General features: G+C 37.1%; 1 protein-coding gene across 50 annotated transcripts in view; it reads left to right on the top strand.

The window, feature by feature from the left end:
• Positions 1–22,259, top strand: part of LOC144964461 (uncharacterized) — a 94,200-nt gene that overhangs the window by 29,181 nt on the left and 42,760 nt on the right. For 4 of the 50 annotated variants that reach the window (XM_078898776.1, XM_078898775.1, XM_078898764.1 and 1 more), the window contains exon 3: positions 13,316–14,752. The exons of 33 other annotated variants lie outside the window; for them this stretch is intronic. In XM_078898776.1, coding sequence (XP_078754902.1) covers positions 13,316–13,764 — 449 coding nt within the window. In that variant the 3' untranslated portion in view covers positions 13,765–14,752. Of the gene's footprint in view, positions 1–511; positions 9,535–13,315; positions 14,753–22,259 lie in introns of those variants that run through there. 13 more of the 50 variants (XM_078898761.1, XM_078898770.1, XM_078898755.1 and 10 more) reach the window with 9 other exon arrangements.

The following is a 22,259-nucleotide window of genomic DNA, read 5'->3' as shown; positions in this document are numbered from 1 at the left end:
TATATTTATGCGCGCAATATAGCCATTAGAATTTTAACAAAAGAGAATCGGTCTGCGTTCTGTTATGCACTGTATTATATTTTGTTTACATATTATATATGATTTGTAAACATTTGAGTGTATTCCTCTTAGTGGAGACCTGTGCTTGGGTCTGGATGAGACTTTTAGGTGATCTCAAACTAAGTACACTGATATTGTGCTTTTGGAATCTACATCTGTTTCCTATTTGAACCATTCCCCTTTGTCTTACCTTTTTTTTGGGTGCTTGAATTGTAATTCTAAAACTTTTTACTGTCCCATTTTCTTCCTTTTTACTAGTGCTGATAGACCTTAATGTGTTGCATGCACCGTAAAACCCTTTAAAACAAACAAAATGAACTAGAACTAACATTCGAATTATCGAGAGAAGGAATTACAATATTTTATGAAGGGGGGAGGTCCTACTTATAAAAGTATCTCATCCACTCATAGTCAGTTTGATTTCAAGACCTCCCTCTCTTTTGTGTTCCAGGATCACCTTCATCAATGAGAGGAACTAAGTCTTCCAGTTTGAATCTTTCAAATTCAAGTCCGAAAACATTTTTGCCTCCGCCTGAATCCGGGGATTGCCATTTTCTGTTCATAGAGGTTGAGAACGGTGCTAAAATTCCCTATTGCTACATGTTCGTGAACGATCAGGAACTTGTATACTGTGCTGAATGTGGTCGGAGCTATAGATCATCGTCTGGTGTGAAAGCTCATTTTAAGATAAAACACTGTGGGACATTTGATTATCATTGTGATATCTGTGGCAAGGGATTCCAGCAGCAGTCTCATCTAAAGTGTCACATGGTGCTTCATTCGGGCGAAAAACAATTTGGTTGCGGACTATGTGGTTCTAGGTATGCCCACAAGACGTCGCTCACAGCTCACATGAAGCTTTCACATAATGGAGCAGTTCCAGATAACTGTGATAAACAGTTGCCTGCTTTTTGAAATTGTTGTATGGTTTTTTTTTATCAAAGGAAATTTTGTTTTATTCCACTAATTTATAAAGAAAATTCTTTAAAAATGCTATGATTTAATTTTGTTTAAGGATTATTTTGGTGGGCACTACCCTATCTTGGATACCTCTAAATAAGTTTTACATCCGTTCCTCTTCCATTTATTTATTTATTTATTTATTTTCTCGTCCTGGTGTGATGTGAGTTTGTTTTGCCAAATATCTAGCAAGAATCAATGGCCAAGAGTGAGAATTAGTTTTTAAAAATTTGTTGTTGTTGTTTTATATGGGACGTCCCTTTAATTTAACCATGAAAGTCATATGTCATGAATGTCTTCGTTTCAACAAGGGTCTGATGCTGGGTTCCGTGTAAGACTTGAGATTGTCTCATATCAGGAACACTTGTAGATTGCTGTTGGGTTCCACCTCTTTCCTTGAATCGATCCCCTTTGTCTTTCTATTTGAGTCCTCTTAGTGGGATCCTGTGCTTACATTTGTATGAGACTTTTAGGTGATCTCAAACTAAGAACACTGATGGTGTGCTCTTGGAATCTATATCTGTTCCCTACTTGAACCAATCCCTTGTCTTACTTTTCCTTGGGTGTTTTAATTGTATTTCTAGAATTTTTATTTTTTTTGACTATCCCATATCCCATTTTCTTCCTTTATTACTGTCACAAGTGCTGTGAAACCCTTAAAACAAACAAACCTTTTGTGAAAACTGTTCATCATTATGGTCACAGTTGTGTGTATCGGGGTTGAATGAGTGAGTGTCTGGTGTGCGTGTAGTGGGTAGTTGGTGAGAGATAGTTAGAATGGTCAGTTAGTAAGAGAGAGTGAAGGTAACAGAATGTTATGCAATCGATGGCTTGAGGAAGCAAACTGTTTTTATTTTTTGTTGAAAGATCATTTATTGTAATGGCACAAGACTGAAGGGCTAGAGCTCAGGTGGTCGCTGGTTCGGATAAGTAAGTAATCTACAACATTGTCGAAACCCAGGAATGATTAACAATAACATCGCCTTTCAGTTTTACTGGTCTTGATTTTGCGAGTCCTGTGTATACTGTAGATGTGGTAGGAAGGAAGTTTTATATTCTTATTTTCACTTATGGGGTTACCCAGAACTATCCACATAGAATTGTGTTTTGGGAAATTTATTTTTATTTGTGTTTGCATTTTAACCCGTTATTTTTTGGATTTTTTAAATATGTAAAGCAAAAATTAGATTTCTTGGTCATTGATCATGATGGTTGAACGTCCTCAGCATTTTTAATGTGAAGAAATCTGAAAACTTAACCATATCTTGCTTTGTGAGGGTTCTGACCTCCCATAGTGGGCAGGGAGGCATTTACTGTATCTTCTATCCCTCTGTATCTGTTTTCCAACATGCTTTCTGTCTTTGTCTTGGAATGAGATTTCTTGGGTTTTGTCCTGGTCCTGGCCGAATACCCTGGCTGAGAGGAAAACAGTCAAATGTATAGTTTGTTTTGGGAGATGATATTTTTTTCCTTGTAAATCATCTCTCTGTTATGCACTATATTATGTTTTGTTTACATATTATATATGATTTGTATGTTTGAGTGTATTCCTCTTATCGGGGACATGTCCTTGTGTCTGGATGAGACTTTTAGGTGATCTCAAACTAAGTACTTTGATAGTGGGCTCTTGGAATCTACATCTGTTTCCTTTTTGAACAAATTCCCCTTTTGTCTTCCCTTTTCTTGGGTGCTTTAATTGTAATTCTATAACTTTTTACTCTTCCTTTTTACCTGGGTGGGGATCCTGACCTCCCATAGCGGGCAGGGAGGTACATACTGTGTCCTCTATCGCCTTATATCTGTTATCCAACATGCTTTCTGTCTTTGTCTTGGAATGGGATTACTTGGTTTTTTTCCTGGGGTTTTCCCCTGGCCTTCGTCGGAGTCCTGGCGGGGAGGGAAACAGTCAAATGCTTAGTTATTGTTTTGGGAGATGATATTTTTTTCCTTGTAAATCATCTCTCTGTTATGTATTATTATATTTGTTATTTTTAATGTTTAATGTAAGCATTTGAGTGTATTCCTCTTTGTTGGATTTTGTGCTTGTGTCTGGATGAGACTTATAGGTCTGGGTGGGGATCCTGACCTCCCATAGTGGGCAGGGAGGTACATGCTGTGTCTTCTATCCCCCCATACCCGTTTCCCAATTGTTTCCTGTCATTGTCTTGGAATGAGATTACTTAGTTTTGTCCTGATCCTTGCCGGAACTCCTTGGCAGGGAGGGAAACAGTCGAATGTATAGTTATAGTTTTGGGAGATGATATTTTTTTCCTTGTAAATCATCTCTCTGTTATGCATTGTATTCTGTTGAGTTTACATCTATTATATTATATGATTGGTAAACATTTGAGTGTATTCCTCTTAGTTGGGACCTGTGCTTGTGTCTGGATGAGACTTTTAGGTGATCTCAAACTAAGTACATTGGTGGTATGATCTTGGAATCTACATCTGATCCCTATTTGTTCCCAGTTCCCCTATGTCTTACTTTTTCTTGGGTGCTTTAATTATAATTCTATAACTTTTTACTATCCCATTTTCTTCCTTTTTACTGGTGCTGATATAACCTAAATGTGTTGCAAGCGCCGTAAAACCCTTAAAAACAAAACAAACAGACTTATAGGTGGTCTCAAACTAAGTACTTTGATAGTGTGCTCTTGGAATCTACATCTGATCCCTATTTGTTCCCAATTCCCCTATGTCTTACTTTTTCTTAGGTACTTTATTTGTAATTCTAGAACTTTTTACTATCCCATTTTCTTCCTTTTTACTGGCGCTGATATAACCTTAATGTGTTGCTAGCACCATAAAACCCTTAAAAGCAAAAACAAACGATCATAACTGCAAATCCTAGGTCCGTGTTGATTATAGTGTGTCTTTCAATATTGAATTGTGAAATTAAATAGATTGTGGATGGTTGGCAGGTAGAAGGATGTATTGATTAAGTTGAAAAGAAGTAAGGAAAGTAGAATCCAGCTCTGTTTCTTCCCGATTTTACAACTTGGTCGAGGACAAAGATTCATTTCACTCTGCTTTGTATTTCTTCAACCATTGTCATTTACCCTTTCTAAAAGATAAATCTTTTATTGGTTTTGTGTTTAAAAATGATTTTATGGTTTATATTAACTCTTTTTGAGTTCACCATGATTAAAAATCAAATTTGTTGGATTTTCTACTCATATGAGCTCCAGAGAGAGATAAATTTCACATATGTTGATATTGTCGTAGATAATCATACAATGTCATATTTGAACGCGAAAACACATTTCAATTTTTTTTTTCAGAAAGTGCAAATTTTCACAGAATGCTGGATAATAAACAACCAAACAGTCAGTTTTACAGCTGTCAGGTACTCTCTGATGGTTCGAATCCCACCTACATTTGCCTCCTGTGTAATTTTAGTGCGGCAAATTCTATTGGCCTTCAAAAACATATCAACATCTTTCACAAAGCTCTGAAAATACTACCATTTACATGCGATACATGTCAACTGGGATTCTTCACAGCAAGTGGAATGGCAAACCACAGAGCTACTCATTTCAAAGGACGCCAGTTCCAGTGCTCAGCATGTGATTCCAAATTTTTATACAAGCACCATCTCAAACGCCATCTATTGCGCTTGCATAAGTTAAAACGGTGTGAAAGTTGCTTTGAAGTATTTAAAATCAATGCGGATCAATATCATGTATGCAGTAGAACGTAATCGGCTCCTTTTCTCATCTCTTTTGAAAAACTTGATTCACGGAATATATCAATATATTAAGAAATAGTTTTACATGAATAAAGCAATTGCTTTGTTTTCTTTCAACGAACAGAATCAGCTGTTGAAGACTGGCACCACCAGCAAGATCCTCATTATACACATTCATCCATGTTGCACAAAGCCTTCCATTTCTGTACCATCTGTCAAGAATCCTTTCACACCACTCACCATTTTAGTAAACATATGAATTCTTTTCACAAGGACAAACGTCTTCTGCCCTTCACATGCTCTGTCTGTAACAAAGGGTTTGTGTCACAGAACGGTTTAGTCACACACCTCTCTTCCCACAAGGGTCAGCAGTTTCATTGTCAAGTATGTGGAAGTGTTTTTAAATACAAAAGCACCTTAAGGCGTCATTGTGAAACAGCTCATCAATTAAAACAATGCCAATATTGTGATACTATCCTCAAACAAGGAAGTGAATTCACCCAACACATTCTGTCCTGCTTTTCAAGGAAATGAGGTCTTCTGCCCTTCACATGCTCTGTCTGTAACAAAGGGTTTGTGTCACAGAACGGTTTGGTCACACACTTCTCTTCCCACAAGGGTCAGCAGTTTCATTGTCAAGTATGTGGAAGTGTTTTTAAATACAAAAGCACCTTAAGGCGTCATTGTGAAACAGCTCATCAATTAAAACAATGCCAATATTGTGATACTATCCTCAAACAAGGAAGTGAATTCACCCAACACATTCTGTCCTGCTTTTCAAGGAAATGAGGTCTTCTGCCCTTCACATGCTCTGTCTGTAACAAAGGGTTTGTGTCACAGAACGGTTTAGTCACACACCTCTCTTCCCACAAGGGTCAGCAGTTTCATTGTCAAGTATGTGGAAGTGTTTTTAAATACAAAAGCACCTTAAGGCATCATTGTGAAACAGCTCATCAATTAAAACAATGCCAATATTGTGATACTATCCTCAAACAAGGAAGGATTTCTGGGTGAGGTCTTTTGACCTCCCATCCAGGTGGATGTAGAGGTCACTATTGCTGTCTTATATCCCTCCTTACCTGTTTTCCTTTTCCCCTTTCCTCTCGTCTTTGTTCTGGATTGGCATTGCTCTGTTTTCTCCTGGTCCTGACAGGGATCCTTAGATGAGGAGGCAGTTGAATGTCTGGTTCTTTTTTTTCTTTTTTTTTTTGAGAGTTGCTATTTTTTTCCATCTGTCTCTCTGTTATATACTTTATAAACATTTGAATGTATCCTTTGCCTGTGCCAAGGAGACTTTTAGGTCATGTCAAAACAGATACATTGATAGATTGCTCACAAAACCTTCTGTTCCCGATATGAGCCAGTCCTCTTTTTCTTAATTTTTACTTGGTGCTTTAACTTCAGATCTACATAAAAGCTTTCCGTCATCATCTTCCTTTTCACTGTTGTTGAAATGACCTAAAAACATTTTTAAAAATTTACCCAACTTTCTTATGCTCAAAGCAATGATGGTGTTCTGCTACTGTCTGCAATGTGGAGCTATCTTTAGAGATATTGAAACAAAACAATTTAAAACCATTAATATATTGTTTTTAAAACCATGGCGGATATGCAAGGAATTGAATTTGCTCTATACGAATAGCTGACTTTCAAATCATCATGTCATATTCTGATAGAAAATTACTTAACAATCTCAATGCGGTCTTTCAGACTCCATAGAATCACCAAAGAAAATTTGAAGTATTTAAAGTTTCAAAACATTCAGGGTATTGTTTTATGTATGAGGCTCACAAGACGTGTATTTTACTCTTTAGCTCAATAAATAATGCCAAAAATTTGCGGTTTTTTTATTTGAATGATGAAAATGGGAGTTAGAATGTTTTGAAAGTCACTTACTCACATATGTCCTGTTGTCGCTAAAAATAATATTTTTTTAATGACAAATTCTGTGTCTTTGTGCACATTTGATGTTTTCTATATTGTTGTAGTTGTATCTGAGGATGCTGAATTTTTCCTCTCTTCAGTTGCTCTTTCAAGTCATAAATAAAAAATAGCAGTAAAGCATGTCTTACGGTTCTTTAGTGCACTGTCCAAGATAAGGTCTGCATAGTGGGACAAAATATTATTTTTTAAAGAATACGAGTATCAACTTTGTGACTAGTGACATTATTGGTTGTTTTCAGGTGTTGTCCCAGCTTATGATGTGCATTGGGATGAGTTGGATAATGACGGATCCAATCAGTTACTCAAGACACGTCATCAGTCAGGTGTTCAAGATAGCCTACAATTTCCAAACCCATTCAGACCTGTTAAGAGAGTTAGAAGAGAAAATGTGCGTTTTTGTTCCCACTGTGAATTAACATTTAATTATGCTGCTGAATATTATACTCATGTTGAGGATTATCACAGGGGTAAAGTGTCATTGCCCCACAAATGTGCCAAGTGTGATAAGAAGTTTCTGACCAAAAAGGATCTGTATGAGCATAAGCTGTCCCACAAGAAACAGAAGTCCAAAATATGTTGGAAATATGTTTAATTATAACAGGAGCTATCATTGTGAAATAAAGCATTTCTTGGCGATGGAAACTATTGTGAAATTGAAAAATGATTGAAGCATGCTGCAATGTTTTGAGTGTTCATTTAAAACATGTCCTATTTGTACGATGTCTTTTTGTGTTTGGGTGACAGGAAGTATTTTGCATTAAGAATATGTAATGATGACTTTACTTTTAGCTAAATAAGGATATGAAATTTTTAATCTCATTAAAGTGACTAGTAGCATTATCAATTGATTTCAGGTCAAGGAATGGACAGGAAGAGGTATCTCCATTCTTCTGATGTCAGTTCCACTCAAAGTTCAGATGCATTGTGTAAAAGTGGTGAACTAGTAGTTGGGGAAAAAATTGCAGGACAGTATTCATTTTCTTGTGAAATGTGTGACATCCCATCGCTATCCATGAAAGCTCATCAAAAGCACATGAATTATTTCCATCGTGAGGCCATGGCTCTGCCATACATCTGCAACCAATGCCAGATGGGATTCTATTCCAGAATGGGTCTGTCAGAACACATGCTGAAGCATAAGGGCGTGGTTTATAAATGCTCTTTCTGCACTTCCACTTTCAATATTAAGAGAGGTTTAAGAAGACACATGGAAAGGCTACATCAGATGCGCGAATGTCCCCATTGCAAAGCCACATATAGCACAATGTCTGTTGTCCCTCACATTTGTGGGAGAGTTCCTGATAATAACTAGATTGTCTCGTTAAACCTATTTTTCAATGATACAAAGTAGATTGTGTTAGATGAATATTATTAAGACTATGGGTGAGTTAATTTTCATCCTCTCTCTGGTAGGGTTCTTTGACCTCCCATGGTGGACAGGAGGTCACTTGCTGTGTCTTCCATCCCTTGTATCTGTTTTCTGAGTTGCTTTCTGTCTTTGTCTTGGAATGGGATTACTTAATTTTGTCCTAGCCCTGGTCGGAGTCCCTGACTGGGAGGGAAATAGTCAAATGTATAGTTACAGTTTTGGGAGATGATATTTTTTTAATTTGTAAATCATCTCTCTGTTATGCATTGTATTATTTTTGTTTTACATATGATTTGTAAAAATTTGAGTGTGTCCCTCTTAGCAGGGACCTGTGCTTGTGTCAGAATGAGACATTTAGGTGATCTCAAACTAAGTACATTGATAGTGTGCTCTTGGAATCAACATCTGTTCCCTATTTGAGCTAATCCCCTTTTGTCTTCCTTTTTGTTGGGTTCTTTAATTGTAATTGTGGAACTTATTACTATCCTATTTTCTTCCTTTTTACTGTCTCTGATATGACCTAATTGTGTTGCAAGCGCCTTAAAACCCTTAAAAACAAACAAAGCATCACTTGGTTAGTGGGTAAACAGATGCGAATGCATAGGAGCAAAACTTTGACCGGTTTCAAAAGTCTGGTATTCTTTTCTGAGCAGTGAGTGATATTGAAAGGACTTCAATTAACGAACCCTTGACAACACCACTAATCTCATTTTGATAATGTTGATAATGCTAATAATATGTGACCCTCCGCCTCGAAACGGTATTAAGTCGGATTTTTCAATTTTGGGTTTTTGGTACCAAATCATAGCTTATTTTATGCTTTAAAATTCGATACCAAATTTATACAATTCTGATCATTCATTGCCGAGATATGACCGTTTGAAGTAGGGGGAGTGTGAAAACCAAATTTTGAGAAAATCGACTTTGAAGTGAGGCACCGTTTTCACGCACAGTCAAATAAATGGGCAAAGATAACTCCTTAGATACGGGCATCGAAAATTTGACGAGAATAGTGAAATTTGGCATGGGCTTAGATTATATATCTAATAATGTACATACAAATTTTTGAAACAATCCAATAATTACTTTTGTAGTTATTCATTATTATGTAAGATGTTCTTAAACAAATAAAACACTGGGGGAAAAATGCCGACAATTGCTCACTTTTTCAAGAATTTTTGATATTTGAATAAAGAATCAATGAAATAATGTATTATTAATGTGATATTAATGTGAAATGTTTGTCTTATTTAATAGAGAAAATACGATTTCAATATGCCAAAAGTTAAAGAAGGTTTTATAATTTGAAAGTACAGTTTTGAAACTACGTGAAGCCGGCTGGGCAGGGAAAGAATTATCCAGAAAGAGGATTAGAGAGGAAGAGATAGAATGAGAGAGTAAAATACACACACACAAACACACACAGAGAGAGAGAGAGAGAGAGAGAGAGAGAGAGAGAGAGAGAGAGAGAGAGAGAGAGAGAGAGAGAGAGAGAGAGAGATATAGAGAAAAAGAGGAGCGAGAGATGGAGGGGAGTGAGACTGCTTGTGCATTAAGAGGACGCGAGGGAAATAGAATAAAGATTGAAACCTGTATAATTGTATGTGTTTGTGTGTGTGTGTGTTTGTCTGTGTATGTGTGTGTGTGTGTGTGTGTGTGTGTTAAAGAAACAAAAGGGAGACGGAGAGAGTGAGGTAGACATGAAGAAAGGGATGGAGGCGGAGCAAAGAATTGTAGGGATAGTTTAAAGAAAGCATTTTGTTACAAAGTAAGTCATAGTCAATCAACTGGAAACATATTGACCAATGAGATTGCAATTAAAGAAATGGGCTGGTCAAATCAATCATTGCATTGTTTCCATTTTGAGTCAGATGACAGCTTGAGGAGGAGGGGTCGGGCTTATTGTGTAGTGACTTACATGAAAACCTGTTATTGAATCTCTCAAGTTGTCCTTAGCGTTCACCCACATTGTTCATTGTCTAAAAAGACCCCCCCCCCCCCCCCCCCCCCCCCCCTCCTTCTTTCTTTCAGTATACAAAGAAAGCACGACAAACGAACATCCATCTCTCTCTCTCTCTCTCATTCCTCTCCACTCTCTCTCTCTCTCTCTCTCTCTCTCTCTCTCTCTCTCTCTCTGCTGTCTCTCTCCCCTCTTCTCTATCTATCTATCTATCTTCTCTATCTATCTATCTATCTATCTATCTATCTATCTATCTATCTATCTATCTATCTATCTATCTATCTATCTACCTATCATCTATTTATCCATTTATAGGTTTGTCTTTCTGTCTGTGTATCTATCCATCCATTTCATTTTTTAGTTACACGTATTTCCATCGGGAGTTCATTAATTGTTAAGGTCTATTTATTGTTCTGCTTTTGTACTTAAAATTAAATGTTTATCCTACAACAATCTCTGTAAGTGAAAGATTAGTCAACTGTTGTCCTATTAAGTCTTAGCATGTCCTATAATTTCATGAATGAAAAAAGAGGGACAAAGGAGGACCATCACCTCGATGCAGCTAGACAAAGAGATAATAGCACCTGGGTGGGGATCCTGACCTCCCATAGTGGGCAGGGAGGTACATGCTGTGTCTTCTATCCCACCATACCCGTTTTCCAATTGTTTTCTGTCTTTGTCTTGGAATGAGATTACTTGGTTTTGTCCTGACCCTGGCTGGAATTCCTTGGCTGGGAGGGAAACAGTCAAATGCATAGTTATTGTTTTGGGAGATGATATTTTTTTCCTTGTAAATCATCTCTCTGTTATGTATTATTATGTTTGTTATTTTTGATGTATAATGTAAGCATTTGAGTGTATTCCTCTTTGTTGGATTTTGTGCTTGTGTCTGGATGAGACTTATAGGTGATCTCAAACTAAGTTCATTGATGGTTTGCTCTTGGAATCTGCATCTGATCCCTATTTGTTCCCAGTTCCCCTTTGTCTTCCTTTCTCTTGGGTGCTTTAATTGTAATTCTAGAACTTTTTACTATCCCATTTTCTTCCTTTTTACTGGCTCTGATATAACCTAAATGTGTTGCAAGCGCCGTAAAACCCTTAAAAACAAAAAAAAACAGATAATAGCACGTGGTGTGTTATCAAAATGCACAAACACACACATATGTAACACACGCATGCTGACGTCATGAAGCATCGCCCGAGCATTATGGTCTACAGCCACAGCGCATGTGATGAGCGTTGACCAATCAGAATCATTCATTTGTAAGGTTGTCAGGGAAAAACCTAGACTTGTTTACAGTTTTTAAAGTCCATTATTGGTTGAACCATGAAATTGTGAAAACAGTCATGCTTTCTCTGAGATAGATAAAGACACGCCCTTTTCTGTGATATCTTACATCTTATTGGTGGAGAAAAAGACTCGGTATTACTAAGCCTTGGAAAGGGTGGCTCTCTGAGAGAAAGTCAACTCTCGTTTTGAATGTGTCACTGATAGTTGCATTTTTAAACTTGAAATTTATATAACTTATCGTCATTGTTTATGTTGAATTATTATGTTTTCATGTAGAAAAATGATTGTATTATGCTTTCTTTATATTATATATGATTTGTACAACATTTGAGTGTGTTCCTCTCAGCGGGGACCTGTGCTTGTGTCCGGACTTTTAGTGATCTCAAACTAAGTACTTTGATAGAGTGCTTTTGGAATCTACACCTGTTTCTTATTTGAACCAATTCCCCTTTGTCTTCCCTTTTCTTGGATGCTTTATTGTAATTCTAGAACTTTTTACTATCCCATTTTCTTCCTTTTTACTGGCACTGATATGACCTTAATGTGTTGCAAGCGCTTTATAACCCTTAAAAACATAAACATAAACTACTACTACAACCTCCACCACCACACCATTAGTTAAGCCCATTCATTTCAGAGGCAGCTATCCTTAGCAATGTTTTTAATTTTAAGAGCATTAAAATCAACCTGTTTGTTGTCTATTCTCTTTTTTTATTATAAAACATTTCATTCAAGTCCAAACCGGTTGTTTAAGGCCAATCAAAAGAGTCCTTGAATTATAACATTCTTTCTTGTCGGGATTATCATGATTTTGATTTTTTTTTAACACACTGAAAATTTGGCATGATGCCCTGGATGACAATTAAATTAATCTGTCAGAAATTTGTTTGTTTAAGACACTTGCAGTGCAATTGGTTTGATTCAGATTGTCTTCATTCAACGCCAGGTATTTCGTTTAAAAGTATGTTGCTCTGTAATTGACAGTGTGTGGGTTGATGATTGATAAAACAGCAGGATATTGGTGGGGGGGGGGGGGGGGGGGGTTTCTTTCTCAGTTGGGAAAATAGGCTACCACAAGATGGGAGTCATAGGTCTGATTTGTATGTGTGTGTTTGTGCCTTAGATCCTGTTTTCTGGGTGGGGATCCTGATCTCCCATAGCGGGCAGGGAGGTACATACTGTGTCTTTTATCCCTTTATATCTGTTATCCAACATGCTTTCTGTCTTTGTCTCGGAATGAGATTACTTGGTTTTGTCCTGGCACTGGCCGGAATCCTAGCTGGGAGGGAAACAGTCAAATGCGTAGTTATTGTTTTGGGAGATGATATTTTTTTCCTTGTAAATCATCTCTCTGTTATGTATTATTATTTTTATTTTGAATGTATAATGTAAGCATTTGAGTGTGTTCCTCTTTGTTGGATTTTGTGCTAGTGTCTGGATGAGACTTGTAGGTGATTTCAAACTAAGTACATTGGTGGTATGCTCTTGGAATCTACATCTGATCCCTATTTGTTCTCAATTCCCCTTTGTCTTACTTTTTCTTGGGTGCTTTAATTGTAATTCTAGAACTTTTTACTATCCCATTTTCTTCCTTTCTACTGGTGCTGATATAACCTAAATGTGTTGCAAGCGCCGTAAAACCCTTAAAGAGAAAAAGAAAGAGAGAGATCCTGTTTTTCTCTTTTTTGATTCGGAATTTGTTCTCTCCTTGCGGTCTGTCAGGTGATGTGAGTTTTTAAGAAATTGATGTAAATTTCATTTTTATAAACATTATTTTTTAAATATTTTGAAAAGTATTGACTATATATTATATTGAGTCATATATCAGAGTGAAGTCTAAATATAATGGTGATATTTAAAAAAAAAAAACCCAACCAAAATATATGTCATTACAGTAATACATTGGGGAATGAATGGAATCCATAAATATACCCTGTTTTGTTCAGAATTTTTTGTCATGAATGTTCTGTTTTGTTTGAGAATGACTGGCACCAACCTTTGAATTTGAACCGTAGTTTCCATAAGTCCCTTGTTTGTTTTCAGATCCTGAATTTGATAACGTTGCTGTTAGTAAAGGTGTCCTTTCCTCCACATTGCCTGGGTCATCACATTCAACCATTGTTGGTCCTCGACAAGAATTGAAGTATGGTCGAATTGGTTTTCAGTATTTTGTGTGCACACCGTGTAACATGAGTTTTTGTTCAATGAAATGGCATCAGAAACACATGAATGACTTCCACCGTGATGAAATGACACTTCCGTATACATGCTCCATTTGTAATATGGGATTTTATTCTAAAATGGGACTAAAGGATCACGAGCCAAAACACCAAGGTCTGACTTATTCATGTCCAAAATGCCATCTCACATACACTGTGAGGAAAAGCTTGTTAAGACATTTATTACAAAGACACCAACTTCGTCAATGTTTCTATTGTCATGAGGTCTACCCTAAAGATTCTCAAAGTGCTCACATCTGCCCCAAACACTAGAAGGGTAGGGGAATCTAGTTATTGCATTCAACTTCGTCAATATTTCTATTGTCAGAAGGTCTACCCTAAAGATTCTCAAAGTGCTCATCATATCTGCCCTAAACAGTAGAAGGGTAGGGGGATCTAGTTATTGCATTCAAAGTAATAAGTTGTTCAGGAAGCCTACTACAGCATGATGTATGACAGTGACAGTGTTTCAGTTTAAATGGGTCGAGTCTTTTGTCCTCTCATAGTGGGCTGGGAGGTACTTACTGTGGCTTCTACCCCCCTATACCTGTTTTTCCAACTTGCTCTCTGTTTTTTGTCTTGGAATGGGATTACTTGGTTTCGTCCTGACGCTGGCTGAAGTTCTCCGCTAGAAGGGAAACAGTCAAATGTATAGTTTTAGTTTTAGGAGATGATATTCCTTGTAAATCATATGTTTTTTTGTTTTTGATGACTAGTGATTTGTAAACATTTGACTGTATTCCTCTTAGTGGGATCATGTGCTTGTGTCTGGATGAGACTTTTAGGTATACCAACTAAGGACATAAATAGTGTGCTCTTGGAATCCACATGAGTTCCCTACTTGAACCATTCCTCCTTTGTCTTACCTTTTCTTGTGTGCGTTTAATCGTAAATCTAGAATTTTTTATTATCCCATTTTGTTCCTTTTTGCTGGCTCTGACATGACCTGTAAAGCGTTGTTAAGCCGTTATAAAAACAAATGCTTGCAAAATGCAAGGACTTTTGTTATTTTCATTTTAATGTTAACTAATTTTTAAAAAATTTAATTTCTCTTCTTAATTTAGAATGGTTGAAGTGTTTTTTATATTTTTTTTTTGATTCAGAGGGCAGGGGATGGGAAAAGATTTTGAACATTTTATTTCCTTATTGGGCATAATTATCTTGCCACTTGTTAAAAAATGGTTTTCTTTGCTGATGATAAATGCATCCATACTTTCATTTATTTTCTAATACAAATAAAGCTAAATTCCATTGATTTTTATGTTCACGTGTTTGAGTTGAATTTCATTTATTTCATCTAAAACTGGAAGAGATGATCATGTGTACATTTTCCTGGGTTTAAACACGATCTATTTGTGGGAATAATCGGAGTATATTTATCTTTGAACTCCATGGAGGTTGATGGTTGATGTGGACTTCTTGAACGGGCCTATCCTAAACTGTAGGCCATGGAGGCCTTAGCTCCCCCATGTTTCTCTCCCCTTTCATATTTTTATTTTTATCACCATCTTGAAATGGGATGATATAGTTTTGCCCTTGTGGTGGTTTGGGTGGCTTAGACATGGAAACAGTCAAACATGATTCAAAGTTTATTTTTTATTTTTTGGGGGAGAGAGAGAGAGAGGGGTGGGGGGGGGGGGGGGGGGAAGAGGGTAATATTCCCCCCCCCCCCCCTTCTTGTAAAGCATCTCTTTGTTATATTTTATGATAAGTTTTATTTATTGATATGCATTTTCTAAGAATTTAATATAGTTGTCTTGGCAGGGATCCAATGCATATGTTTGGGAGGAGGGAATTATTATATTATTAGATGCTCCCATATTTAGAGGATACAAGTATCGATGGCCCTTTTTACATGCTTGTAAGAGCATCTCTTTTTACTGTAAAAAGCAATAAACAAAAATGAATGTAACAGCTTCAAACAAAACACCAAACACATAACGTTTCGGGCTCAAAGCCCCTCTCCAACCAACAAAAAATAATAAAAATAGAAATATTTCGTATATACAGGGCTGAGCATCTTCCGCCTAAAGGCGGATTTCCGCCTAAATGGTAGTTTATCTCCGCCCATCCCCATCACAATTCCTCCTTTTTCAAATTTTTTTTGGATAAATAAACAGTGATTTTGAGAATTTCTCAGAAATTTCCCGCTGAATTTGCCATGTCAAAACATTTTCCTCAAAACCACAAAATCACCATTATGTCTTATGTCATATTTTGACACCTGTGCTCGATCTCCTGAAATTCAATTCGAATTCAATTCGGTGACGGTCCCGATTTTTTTGACGTCGGGCCAGACAGAATGGCACCAGATGTCACAATTGACACAGAAGGCGAGTTGTGTAATTTGATTAGCTAGTTGATGGTTGAAGGGGAAGGGGAGGGACAAATGGGTAGTAGGCCTTTTTAATATCTCTCTCTCTCTCTCTCTCTCTCTCTCTCTCTCTCTCTCTCTCTCTCTCTCTCTCTCTCTCTCTCTCTCTCTCTCTCTCTCTCTCTCTCTCTCTCCATTAAATCTTCTGGTTAATAGAGTATATGTCTTGACATTCCAAGATTTTTCTTCAACAGAGAGGACATATGAAATATTTAGTCATTGATCTGTTTTTTAGTCATGTATTTGTTTTTATTGGATTTTTATTGTTGTCTGAAGAAAGATTTTGAGCCCAAAATGTTCCGTGTTTGGTATTTTGTTCTTTTTTTGAAGCTGTTATGTATTATTCATTTTTGTTTATTGGTTTTTCCAGTCCACAGCTTCTAGCATCTTTCTTTTTACCGGTGTGGATTGTCAAAGAGAAGTCATAAGCAGAATATTTGGCTTTTTTTCCCCTAGATATTTTATCCCTTGTAAACCTTCCCCGAGTAAGATATAGTAGTATAGATAGTTCGAAGTTAACGTCACTCAGGTCTTTGTTATTGTTTTCTCTTCTTTTTTTTTTGCCATCCGCGTTTATGAGTAATTCTCACTAAATTTATTAACCTGACTATAAACGATCATGGTTACACAACGTTTTGTGTGTTAGTCCGTTACACTTCTGGATGGCAATGTTGTAGCTCCTTAGCCAAGCACATCCTATCTATAAGGAACTCTATAAGTGTCTCCCTTTAAGGGAAGATACTCTGTGTGAGACCTTGGGTGTCTGGGTGGGGTCTTCTAATCTGGCAAAAGTGTCAGAGAGGACACTTTTGCTGTCTTCTATTCAACTTTCCTTTTCTATGTTGCTCTGTCTTTGTTTTGGATTGAGATTGGGTTCCCCCCCCCCCCCCTGGTTCTGGAGGGTATCCATAGTTGAGAGTGACACAGGCAAATGTACAGTTCCTTTTTCTTTTTTTGTTTTTGTTTGTTTGTTTTTTGAGAGAATTATTTTTTTTTTGTAAATCATCTCTCTGTTATGTACTATTTTCGTTTTAGTTTTGAATTTATTATATATACTTGGTAAGCATGTGAGTGTATCCGTTATTGCGGAATCATTTGCTGATGCCTGGATGGGACTTTTAAATGTCAAAATTTCTGGGTGGGTTTTTTTAAGCCTCCCATAGGGGGCAGGGAGTTCACTTGCTTTTTCTATCCTCCACTCTATGATTTACAAGTGTACTATTCAAATGGTAATAAGCCATTGCTATTGTCCATTCAACAAGAGCTCATGGGCTGTTCTGGCTCTAAATGAGTGATGAATAAAATCTTCCAAGTGTCACAAACGCCATTATGCTCCTGTTACTTCTAAACTTGGGTTCTTGATCTCCCATAGTGGGCAGGGAGGCACTGACTGTGTCTTCTATCCTCCGATATCTGTTTTCCAACTTCTTTTCTGTCTTTGTCATGGAATGAGATTACTTGGTTTTGTCCTGGCACAGGCCGGAGTGCTTAACTGGGAGGGATACAGTCAAATGTAGTTGGCTATAGTTTTGGGAGATGATATTTTTTTCCTTGTAAATCATCTCTCTATTATTTACTATTACATTTTTTTTGTTATATATATATATCAGTATGAAAACATTTGAGTGTTTTCCTCCTAGTGGGGACCTGTGTTTGTGTTTGGATAAGACTTTTACTTTTAGGTGATTTGTAACTAAGTACACTGATAGTGCGCTCTTGGAATCTACGTCTGTTCTCTATTTGAACCAATTCCCCTTTGTCTTACCTACTTTTTCCTCAAGTCCTTGTAATTGTACATCTAGAACATTTTTACTGTCTAATTTTCTTCCTCTTTACTTTACTGTCGCTGATCTTACGTAAAACCCTTAAAAACAAACCCCAAAAAAAAAAAGAACAAGACAAGTGAGCTTAGACAAATTCTCTATGTTGGATCAGAGGTTGTTTCAGAAGTCCACTTCTCATTGTTTCGGGCAGTTTTTATATTTTTTTAAGAGTGAAAATTTGTGAAAGAAATAGAATACGCTTTCTGATAAGAGTCCAATTTGATTTCAGATGCTGTCAAATCAAGTGAATGGACTAAAAGTAAACAGTTTATTAAAGACAAGTCACATGAAATGCAGTTTCATTCGGGTTCTAGTCAGACCATGGCTGATTTGGATTCAATGTCTTGTGGTTCCTGCAAAACAATATTCACCACAAGGAAAGAACAACAAAAGCACATTAATACATACCACAGAGGTTCTGAAGGCTCTTTGGCCCTTCCGCACGTCTGTTCTGAATGTCATATGGGATTCTTCACCTCTTCTGCTTTGAAAGTTCATCAGCTAAAACACAAAGGACAATACTTTCTATGCCTCATATGCGGTACAAAATTTACATTTAAGGCCAATTTGAAGCGTCATATGTTGAGGCAACACCAATCAAAAGTATGCGACCATTGTAAAGCCACTTATAACATTGATGTTGTCCACGTTTGTGGAAGATCATAGAGACTTACTTTTGAAAATTTCTGCTTGTTTGTTTGACTCTGTCATTCCATGACTTGTTAGAGCACAACGGACTCTTGATAAGAAATTGTTTTATTAGATTTTTCAAATATCCATTGTTATGATATGAGGTCGGATCCCCCTATTCACATAGTTATCTATTTGGAAAATTTGTTCCATCAATACTAACATTATACTTGTTTAAGCCATTTTGCAATTTGCTCTTCAATCACCATTAGCTTACTACTTTCTGCCTGTAAAATGTCCAGTGACTTACATAGGCAAGAGGTGCATATATTTAATTATTTGCTAGTTTTTTATCTGACTGGAACCCAATTTGATTTCAGATACAGTTGGACCAAGCAAACGGATTGACCAATCTGTGCAAAACAGTCAGAGTCAGAGAAGTGGTGCCAATAAATCAATGTCCCCCGTTTCTAATCCTCTCCATACTTCTTTCCACTCGATTGATTTGGATTCCATGTCATGCAATTCCTGCAATGTCAAATTCTCGACCAGGAAGGAACAGCAAAGGCACATCAATATTTTTCACAGAGGATCCGGAGGCTCCTTGTCCCTTCCGTATGTTTGTACTGAATGTCAAATGGGATTCTTTACGTCTACTGCTTTGAAAGATCACCAGATGAAACACAAAGGACAGTTCTTTCAGTGCCAAATTTGCCAAGCTAAGTTTACATTTAAGATAAGTTTGAAGCGCCACTTGTTGGGATTACACCGCGTAAAGCAATGTGACTACTGTAAAGCTACTTACCGTCTTGATTCCACACATATTTGCGGAAGACCATAAGGTTGTGTTTCTCTTTTCTGTGTGTGCATTTTTCTACAAATGTATTATCATCATCATCAATATATTTTAGAAGTAATTATGTTTTAAGGGGATAAAATCCCTTTGCAATTTTTTTTCTTCTGAATTTTTACAGCACCTGAGTCAGCAGCATTGTTTAAAAAAATAACAATTTTAACATAAATTTGATCTCAATACATATCATTAACATTTTTATTCACTGGATGGGGTTCCTGGCCTCCCATAGTGGGCAGGGAGGTACATACTGCGTCTTCTATCCCCTTATATCTGTTTAGTTTTTCCAACATGCTTTCTGTCTTTGTCTTGGAATGAGATTACTTAGTTTTGTCCTGGCCCTGGCAGGAGTCTTGGCTGGTAGGGAAACAGTCAGATGCATAGTTATTGTTTTGGGAGATGATATTTTTTTCCTTGTAAATCATCTCTCTGTTATGTATTGTTATACTTTTTAAAATGTATAATATAACCATTTGAGTGTATTCCTCTTTGTTGGATTTTGTGCTTGTGACTTATAGGTGATCTCAAACTAAGTATATTGGTGGTATGCTCTTGGAATCTACATCTGATCCCTATTTGTTCCCAGTTCCCCTTTGTCTTACTTTCTCTTGGCTGCTTTAATTGTAATTTTAGAACTATCCCATTTTCTTCCTTTTTACTGGCGCTGATGTAACCTAACTGTGTTGCAAGCGCAGTAAAACCATTAAAAACAAACAAAACAAACATTTTTATTCATCCACGCGTCGTAGACATGATTTTTATTTTGGGAGTTCCATAGAGGCCATTGATGCTCCCTCCGCTATCTCCTTATATATGTTTTCCCTTTGCATGGAGTGAAACTGCTCAAGCTGCCTGGTTTTGATAAAGCCTCTCGCTGGGGTCTTTTGCCAAAAGTTAGACGGTCTGATGTATGGGTCAGTTGGAAACAATATTGTATTTTTTAAAATTTATTACTTGGTGTATTATTTGACATTTTTGAGATAAGTGTAGTAAACTTTGATAGTCCCCAGTATCTGGGATTGTAGCTGTAGTAAGGAAGGCAGTGAGAATGGTGGGCTTGGAGGTCACCTTTGCTGCCTGGATGGGGTTCCTGACCTCCCATAGTGGGCAGGGGGGTACATACAATGTTTTCTATCCCCTTATATCTGTTTTCCAACATGCTTTCTGTTTTTGTCTTGGAATGAGATTACTTGGTTTTGTCCTGGTCCTGGCCAGATGCCCTGGCTGAGAGGGAAACAGTCGAATGTATGTATGTTTTGGAAGATGATATTTTTTTCATTGTAATTCATCTCTCTGTTATGCACTGTATTATGCTTTCTTTATATTATATATGATTTGTAAAACATTTGAGTGTGTTCCTCTTAGCGGGGACCTGTGCATGTGTCTTTGATAGAGTGCTTTTGGAATCTACACCAGTTTCTTATTTGAACCAATTCCCCTATGTCTTCCCTTTTCTTGGATGCTTTTGTGTAATTCTAGAACTTTATACTATCCCATTTTCTTCCTTTTTACTGACGCTGATATGACCCTAATGTGTTGCAAGCGCCGTAAAACCCTTAAAAACATGAAAACATCACCTTTGCTGTGTCTTCTATCCCCCTATATCTAATTTCCTTTTCCATGTTCTTTTCTGTCTTTGTCTTGGAATGAGATTACTTTGTTTTGTCCTAGCCCTGGTCGAACTCCTTGATTGAGAGCGAGTCTGATGTATAGCATTTCATTAGTATTGCGAGTAATTTTCTGACTAGTCCTCACTGCCAATTTCAGATCATTTTGGACCAAATGTTCCGACAGGCCAGTCTTATCAGCAATGGGGACAAAAAAGTCAGACAGATGAAGTAACCTCTCATCATCCAGGAATATCAGATTCTCTTCCTCTGGAAAATTCCTTTGATTTGGATTCAATGTCTTGCAACTCCTGTAATATGACATTTGCCTCAAGGAAAGAACAGCAGAGGCACATCAATAATTTCCACAGAGGTTCAAAAGGATCATTCTCCCTTCCATTTGTCTGTTCGGATTGCCACATGGGATTTTTTTCGAGCAGTGGATTGAGAGATCACCAGGTGAAACACCAAGGGCAAGGTTTTCCTTGCCCAATTTGTGGTGTGAAATTTACAGTTAAGAGAAATTTGAAGCGCCACATACTCGCAAGACACCAGAAAAAACAATGTGATTATTGTCAAGTTACCTATTGTGCATATTTGCAGCATGTCTGTGGAAGATTGGAGAAAAATGGAATGTGATCAAAGACTTATCAAGGATCTATTTGTAAATATTAATTGCTGAAAAGCACTCCAGTCTACCCCTCTTCTTTTCCCAATAACAAAGGTATAAGTTCTTGCATTTGTTAACGGTGTGGATGGTGAATTTATTAGAATTTCTCCTAAAAATACTAATTGTATCAGTTAACTTGGTTCATTTGGGTAACCAGATTATTTGTCTCCTTGATAAATGAATAACAAGGAATTTTCCTCTGATGTGAACCCAATTTGATTTCAGATACTTTTGGACCTAGAGAATGGACTGGTCAATCTTTTGGACAACACATCAAGAAAAGATGCTCTGCTTCTAATCCAAGAGCTCTTCAGAATACGCCATTTCTGTCAATGAAGTGCGACTCCTGCAAAGTTACATTTGCTTCAAGAAAAGAACAACAGAAACACATCAATACTATCCACAAAGGCTCAGAAGGGTCCATGTCCCTCCCTCATGTCTGCACCATATGTCAAATTGGTTTTTTCACTTTTCTAGGCTTGAAATATCATCTTCGAAAACACGAAGGCCAATACTTCCAATGCCCGCTCTGTCAATCTGATCGTAAATTTACAATGAAAAACAGCTTGAAGCGCCACATGGTGGTATTGCATAAGTCAAAGCAGTGTGATTATTGTAAGGCTATCTATGATGTCAATGTTGTCCACATATGTGGAAATCAGGATGCACAAGCGTCGTCTTCATCCTGGAATCCTTTGCTGTGAAGAATGTTGTCAATTGCTGGTGTGTTCTATTTTCAGCTCTTTTTTTTCACTATGTGATAAGTAAGCATTTTCCATTTATGCGAGTAAGTGTATGTGTGTTTAGACGG

Source organism: Berghia stephanieae, chromosome 2 (genome assembly GCF_034508935.2).
Source record: "Berghia stephanieae isolate SIO BIC M18660-M18661 chromosome 2, UCSD_Bste_1.3, whole genome shotgun sequence".
NCBI lineage: Eukaryota > Metazoa > Mollusca > Gastropoda > Nudibranchia > Aeolidiidae > Berghia > Berghia stephanieae.
This window is presented reverse-complemented; position numbering and strand designations above follow the sequence as displayed.